The 8223-nt window shown below is 33.5% G+C and overlaps 1 protein-coding gene across 1 annotated transcript; it reads left to right on the top strand.

Moving 5' to 3' along the window:
* The first annotated feature begins 696 nt into the window (after positions 1-696).
* On the top strand, positions 697-5346 carry LOC129926403 (uncharacterized). The gene is made up of 2 exons (XM_056030071.1): positions 697-1957; positions 4960-5346. The coding sequence occupies exons 1-2, from the start codon at positions 697-699 to the stop codon at positions 4974-4976; spliced, it is 1278 nt and encodes a 425-aa protein (XP_055886046.1). The 3' UTR covers positions 4977-5346.
* Positions 5347-8223: the final 2877 nt, after the last annotated feature.

The following is an 8223-nucleotide window of genomic DNA, read 5'->3' as shown; positions in this document are numbered from 1 at the left end:
TAAGTTCAGAAAATAATAACAATAATACAAATTGAAATAATATTTAATATTAATAAATATTTGCATTGGAAATATATAATAATAATTTGATAAATACAAGAATACAAGAACCTGACAAGTATTTTGGGGGCTCGTCTAAACTGTTAAAGGAGTTATTTGAGGGATTATCTCAGTCATAATTTGTTATATTATTGACAGTTGAATATTTGCTAAATAAATTTCTGTACTTGTAAAAGTATATTTTCAGATTTTAGACACTTGTTTGTGTCACATTACTATTCATAACGGTACTATGTGATTGTACCTTATTACTCAGGAAAGGCATCGTATACATTTTTTGTGTGAGACTTTATTGGTGCCATTGTATCATATTGTTATTGCTAACATTGTATCTTATATATAATATTTTTTTTTTTAAATTTATACTAATAAGATATAATTTTGTTACATGCCAAACTGATTGGTGGACCTAAATTGGAGCTGTGATCTGTTTGTTGGGATTCTCAAGTTGTCCTGGTGTATCTGGCTGTACCTTGTCATCACTACTCTATTTTCCTGGTGCTGAGGCAGATTCTATCTTCGCAGGAGAAAGCACAGCTAAGTGTATTTTTTTTTGGTTGCTAATAGTATATCTTGTGCTCTAATTAGTTTTTCCGATTTGACCTGTTAAACTTATATTGTTTGGAAATTCTAAGGATGGAGACTAGGTTTTCTATAAATTCACAATTTATAGCGGATGGGCAGGCGTTGGGTTTTACAGGAGCTGACTTGCAGAACTATGTGAAAGAACAGAAGGAGGAATATGTCAAGGCAGAACAAGCAAGATTGGATAGGGAGGAACGGCTCAAGAAGGAACAAAGGGCGGAGGAGGAACACATAAAGAAGGAGGAGCATGAACGATGGAAAGAAAGGGAAGTAGTGGAAGCTAAAAAGAGGCAGGAAGAATTGGAATTGGCTAGACTTCAGGAGAAAATTGTGGAGAAGGAGTTGCAGAAAGAAAGTAAATCTGAAAACAAAGAAGGAGAACCTAAGATCCAGGATAAACATAGACATATAATTGATAAGTTGGACAAGAGTTTTCAGAATATGAAGGAAGATGAGGATTTGATTGGTTTCTTGACTCTATTTGAGGCGGTGGCAACAAGATGTTGTATTGATAAGAAAAGTTGGGCTATGTTGTTATCGTACAAATTGACGTCGAAACTCAAGAATTTTATGCTGCAAGATGATCTGTTTAAGAAGGAAAATTATGATGAAGTAAAGGTTATGCTAATGAGACAGGCTGATATAAATGGAGAAACGTGTAGGAAGAAATTTCACCAAATTAGACCTAAAGAAAATGATTTCAGGGGATATGTAGCCGATTTGAAAAGGGCACTAGACAATTGGATGAAGATGGCGGAGGTAAAGGAGACCATAGAAGGCATGAAAAATATGATTGTGACAGACAGATTATTAGAGAGTGTTTCAGGAGAAGTGTATCGTCAACTTATATTAAATAAAAGTGATAATGTAGAAGACATGCTACAAGTAATTGAAAGTTTTAAGACTGCAAGTTCAACAAAATCATTATGTAAAGAGGAAAATGTGTATGTAATGGGAGCTGCTGAAGCCACAAGTCAGAATTATGCTAGTGACAGGAAAGTCATAACTTGTTTTAGGTGCGGAAAAGTAGGTCACAGGTCAACGGAATGTTATGTGGGTGGAGCCGGAGTGAAACCAAAGCAGGTGACATATAATAAGGATGGACCAAGACATGTGTCAGGCACAAGGAATGTGTCATATGGAACTTACAGGAGGCAATTCAATACTAGAGGAAGGAGAATGGATGGAGGGAATTGGAGAGGAGCTTACAATGATGTGAACCATGGTGGAGGAAATAACAGAAGGAATTATTCAGGTGTTGATTATACTAAGGAGAAAAACACAGACAAGTCAAAGAAAGTGCAAAACACAGGTACGCAGAGATGACTAAATTGTTCACGTAAAATTCAAAGTTGTTGTCATTCTAATCTGGCTGATGAAATAGAATATTTTACTCCTTGTAGAAAAGAAACTATGTCTATTGTTGATCAGAAATTGAGGAAAAAGTCTGTAGGGAAATTACGTTTTGAAGAAGGATTATTAAATAATAAAATAGTGTCTATATTGCGTGATTCAGGATCTAGTGTTATTGGGGTAAGAAGTTCTTTAATTGAATGCAAAGACAAAATTCCAGGTAGCTACAAATTAAAATTGATTGATGGTACTATTAAGGAATATCCACTGGCATGTGTTGACATCAATTCAGACTATATCACAGGGAAATATATTGTAGCTTGTTTTGAAAATCCAGTAGCTGATCTAATAATAGGGAATGTACAAGATGAACAACATAATGAACATATTGGTGCTGCTGTTACAAGAGCAATGAAACAAAAAGAGAATGAGGCTGATATTATGAAACATTCAGAAGTTATTCAAGATTGTTATAAGTTATTTGGATCATGTGAAGATTTCTTGAGAGAACAAGTGAGTGATCCTACATTACAAGAATTATGGAATCGACAGAAGGAGAAGAGTGTGGATAATAAGACAAATGGAAGTGTTCGATTCAAGGTATTCGATAGATTATTGTATCGTGTATTCAAAGGTCAATTAGGTCAGGAAGAGAAACAACTCGTGGTTCCAGTGTCAAAAAGGGAAGTAATTTTGAAAACAGCACATGAAAGTATACTTGCAGGTCATTTGTCAGTTAGGAAAACAAAGTCAAGAATATACCAATATTTCTTTTGGCAAGGAGTTGATAAAGATGTTAAAGACTTTATTAGGAGTTGTGATATTTGTCAACGGTGTAGAATGCCACGAAGATGTGACAGAGTTGAACTTGGAAATATGAATATAGTAACAACACCATTTTACAAAGTGGCAATAGATATTGTTGGTCCGTTGGAGGTTACCGAGAACAAGAACAGATTTATTTTAACACTTGTTGACATTGCTACGAGATGGCCAGAGGCAATACCTTTAAGAAATATTACTACAGAAACTGTGATTGAGGCATTAAACACAATTTTCAGTAGAATTGGTATACCGCACGAGGTACTAAGTGATAACGGAAGTCAGTTCACTGCGGATTTATACAAGGAAGTGTGTAACTTCTACAATATTAAAATAGTGCACTCAACTATTTTTCACCCTTCGTCGAATGGGATGAATGAACGTTTCAATTCTTCATTGAAAAGTTTTCTAAGGAAGGTTACACAAGAGAGTCCAAAGGATTGGGATAGAAAGGTTAGCGCTGCACTTTTTGCTTATAGAGAGGTCCCAAATGAAACTACAGGAATATCGCCATTTCAAATGGTATATGGAAGACAGATGAGAGGACCATTGGCTATTCTGAAACAAGTATTTGTAAACAAAGAGGAGGAAGATGAATACAGGAATGTTTACTCATACTTAATGGATTTGAAGGAGAGGTTATTTCATGTAACATCAATTGCCAACAGAAATAGTGAGGTTAAAAAGCAAAAGTACAAAATTCAGTATGATAGATACTCTACATTGCGCAAGATTGATGAAGGTGACTGTGTATTGATACTTAAACCTCAAAGAGAAAACAAATTATCTGTATATTGGCAAGGACCATTTCAAGTTATAAGGAAGGTATCAAGATTTAATTTTCTAGTAAAGAAGGGAGATAAGTTGAAACTTTACCATATCAATAGATTGATGAAATATCATAGCAGAAGTAAAGATGATACAAGTGAAACTGTTATTGATATTGAACATGAGAACAGTATTTTGTCTGCTAATATGGTGTCTGTTGTGGATGATGAGGAGGAATTTGATGAAGACTTGACAAATGAAGATATTTTACCAAGCATTCCGACATTAGAAATCAACAATAAGAAGCAGACGAATGAAGACATTTTATCTCAATTGAAGGTCAACCCAGATTTAAACTGTAATCAGAGATGTGAAATAATGAAGGTGCTGGATGAATTCAAAGATTTTATATCAGACATACCGGGTAAAGCAGATGTGGAAGAATTTAGGATTAAGTTGCTGGACACTAAGCCTATAGCATTAAAGCCATATACGGTACCAATAAATATGAAGGAGAAATTAAAAGAGGAAATTGATAGTATGTTGAAGTTGGGTATCATAGGACCCACAGATTCATCATATGCCGCTCCTGTTGTGGTTATTAAGAAACGTGATGGTACACTACGTCCATGCATTGACTACCGTAAGTTAAACAGTGTTACACAAATACCAGCTGAATTAATACCAGATCAAGAAGAGCTATTCAATAAACTCTACAGGGCTAAGTATTTTACTTTGGTTGATTTAACTAAAGGGTATTGGCAAATACCTATAAGTGAAGAATGTAAAGAGTATACAGCTTTTAGAGTTCTGGGGGAACACTACATGTTTCATTACTTACCATTTGGCTTAAGTGGTGCCCCTAACCATTTTAATAGAGTTTTAAAGAGTATTTTAAGAGATATTGAGAATGTATTGTTTTATTTTGATGACATCTGTATATTTAGCGAAAGTTGGGAGACTCATGTTAGAGATGTACAGAATGTTTTCGGTGTATTGAAAAGTCATGGATTTACTCTAAAACCATCTAAATTAGAGGTTGGCTTTACTAACATTAAATTTCTGGGACATAATGTAGGTCGGGGAGAAGTGAAACCAGATAGTAGAAATGTTCAGAAGATCCTGGAGTTTAAACCACCCAGTACCAAGAAGGAAGTAAGGTCATTAATTGGGTTGGTTAACTATTACTCCAAATTTATACCTTGTTATTCAGACTTGGTGTTTCCATTCACAGAGTTATTGAAGAAAGGGAAATCTGTGAGAATTGATTGGAGTAATGGGTGTATTGTGGCACTGAAAAGAATACAAACTTATTTGTGTGATTATCCTATTCTAAGATTGCCTGATCCTTTTCTTCCATTCTTTTTGCAGACAGATGCATCAGATAAAGGCATTTCAGGTATACTTAGTCAGATGAGAGATGGTGTGTTACATCCAGTGAAGTTTGTCAGTCGCAAGTTGTTGCCACGTGAACAGAAATACTCTATCCTTGAGCGGGAAGGACTGGCCATTGTATGGTCGATCAAAAAGCTAGATCGTTATTTGGCAGGAGTGAAGTTTCATCTCCAGACTGATAACAAGGCCTTGTCATTCATAACTAATAGTAATTATTGTAACAAAAGAATAACTAGATGGTGTTTAGCACTTCAGGATTATTGTTTTGATTCTGTCCATTTGAAGGGAGAATTAAATGTTTTTGCTGATGTATGCTCAAGACTTGTATAATTTTTTTGATTCATTTGAACAATCATGTACTTATTATTAATTTTGATATTGATCAAATTTGATAATGTAACTATGTAACATGCAAACAGTTGTAACTTTAACTGTAAATTTTTGAGACAAACATTATTTTGTCTATGGAAGTGTATAATGAAGATTTTTTATTGTTGAGGTAATCATAATGATTATTGGTTGTTGAGGATTTCTCAGTTGTTTTTTCTCAGTGAGATTTTGAGGTCTCTTCTTGTAATTCTTGGAAACGTATTTGCAGTATTGGTCTTGGTGAAGTTGATTTTCTGGAGAAGTTTCTTGCAGTTTTTATGATAACTGGAATTTTTTTCAAAATTGCCAGTTCGTTGAGGAGGGGGAATGTCGCAGTTATCTATGTAACTGTATAGTAGAATTAGTTCTCTAATTGATAGTGCGGCGTTGATCACTATATTGATGACGTCATTATACTATTAATATTTTTTCTGTGTAGACTAGAGGACTGAGCTTTTGTTGCTCGTCACAACTTCTAGTGACGTAAATTTAGTGTGTGTGTGATTTGCGTCATTTATCGTCTAGTACAGTCTCTCCATTGTTTTGTACGTTGGTACAGATAGACGTGTTTTGAGAGCTCTTGAATTTCTCCTTGGTTTTTGTTATTGGATAGCCTTAGCATTTGCCTTGGACATTTTCTTGTTGGATTATCTTGACCCCTGTTTAGGGTGAGTTTTATTTTTCATTGTATAGTTTTTCTATTTGAATTCGTTCGTATTTGTAAGTCTATAATTAGACTAGATATAGATGATTAGAAGAATCCTTTCTTTTATCTTCTATAGGGTTTTAGCGTCAAGACTAAGTTTTTAGTCGCAGTCTCAGTTGAAGACTCTATTTCAAGTATTAGTGTCAAGTCTATATGTTAGACTCTGTGTCAAGTCTCAGTGTCAAGATTTGTTTATTCAGTCTCAGTTCTATATTGAGAGTACAACTTTAGGTCTACAGTCTACAGGACTGAGGTCTTTCTCTCAGTTGGTCGTCTGGTGTGCACGTTGATTTGTACATGAGTCTGAGGTTCAAGATTTCAGACTGCGGGTTGCAGTGGTCAGACCTGATGGTGTAGTGTCAACTATGAACTTCTACTTTTTGGAATTGTCGTCAGTGGACAGTACCTGATCTAGAGGCTAGATCTACATATATTACCAGTTGTTGTTTTTGAGATTGAAGGACTATGTGATCCATTGAACTACTTATTATAGTTAAGGTAATATACTATGTGTTTCATAATTATATGAATGATCTTTATCTAAGGAGACTAACTGGATCATTGTAGATTACATATTATTACATATTGATATTCCATACTATTATTATCAGTCATCATGAATCAGTCATTTGTAAATATATCACAAGAATAAATTTTATTGTTATTTACATCATACACTTAGTTTATTAGTTTGTCTACAACTATATGTGTATGATGTGCTTGTCAGGCTGAACTTGAGCCAAAATATTATAAGTTCAGAAAATAATAACAATAATACAAATTGAAATAATATTTAATATTAATAAATATTTGCATTGGAAATATATAATAATAATTTGATAAATACAAGAATACAAGAACCTGACAATTATTAGCATTTAGATTTAGATCTAGTATTGCCTTATATGCTTAGGCCTTAGCCTTAGACTAGGGCTAGGTCTTGAATGTAGATCAAGGTTGACTAGATCTATGCTTTTATCTTTACACCTTTGTAGATTCCTGAAGATCTAAGCCTAAGATAAATGAAAACAACAGAAATGGCAGATCTAAATCCAATATTCATCCACCATGCTGGGCCGTTTCTTGGTATATTTTCTAGCAATTTTTTTTAGTATTGTTTTTTGGTAAAAATCATCACCATCACTATACTGGTTCAAGTTGCACTCCAAAAGGTTTATTACTTAATAAAAGTAAAATATATAACTATTCTAAATCCATAATTTATCACAAAGGAACAGTAATAATGATCTATTAGATGTCTAAATCTTAGGTAAAATGAATTAGGATTTTTATTGTCCTTCATCTAGTTAGAGATTTAGGCTTTGATCTCTCGCTAGCCTATGTCTTGCACTGGTCTAGTATTAGAATGAAAGATGTTCTAGGCAAATAAAAAGAAGACAAATCTAGATCTATATCCCATTGATTCAAATGTACATAATATTTGAGTGCATTTGGTTGATACATTTAGTACTGGTATCTATTGTTATTGGTAGTAATGAAAAGTGCAATAATTTTCACTTTTTTTCTGACTAAAAAACCAGGTTAAAATAATAATATAATCAATGATTCATCATCTTTTATTGACTGTTTTATCACATTTCTTTTTGAAAATGCTGTAAATAGTCTAAATATGCTGTTTCAACAGTAATACAAAGAACAAAATCTAAATTTAGGTCTCAAAAGTTCTAAAGTTGGCATCCATTTTTTTTTCTTAGTGTCATATTATTTAGATTATAATTTGTATCTTATATTTAAATAGAAAGATGTTTACATTTTCACATTCTCCATTCATTTACCTTTACTTTGATACCAAATATGTTACTATAGCATCATTGGTACTTAAATAATAAATTTTTGTTTTCGCCATGTTTGGAACATTTTCTTATTTTTTTTTTAAAAGTAGCATTTAAAAAAAAAACCAACACCACCGCAGTCATAAATTAATTGTAACACACACGCACATTACAATCCAAATTACAATTTTAAAACCTAGATAACTTAATAATTAGTAAATTAAATCAACAAATTCCCAACAGACTCATAGCTCGTTGCCACGTCGTACACATATGTGACGTAGCAACGAGCTATTAGTCTGAACTGCCCACAGGTTGTGACGTTGCAGGTCAATGATCAGGCCTTCTACAAGGATGGTGTTCCATTGAAAA

This window comes from Biomphalaria glabrata, chromosome 1 (genome assembly GCF_947242115.1).
Source record: "Biomphalaria glabrata chromosome 1, xgBioGlab47.1, whole genome shotgun sequence".
Lineage (NCBI taxonomy): Eukaryota > Metazoa > Mollusca > Gastropoda > Planorbidae > Biomphalaria > Biomphalaria glabrata.
Note: the sequence above shows the minus strand (reverse complement) of the source record. Positions and strands in the feature narration are given on the sequence as shown.

Excerpts from the sequence above, each read along its gene's own strand:
- LOC129926403 (XM_056030071.1), top strand. The coding sequence starts at position 697 with ATGGAGACTAGGTTTTCTATAAATTCACAATTTATAGCGGATGGGCAG.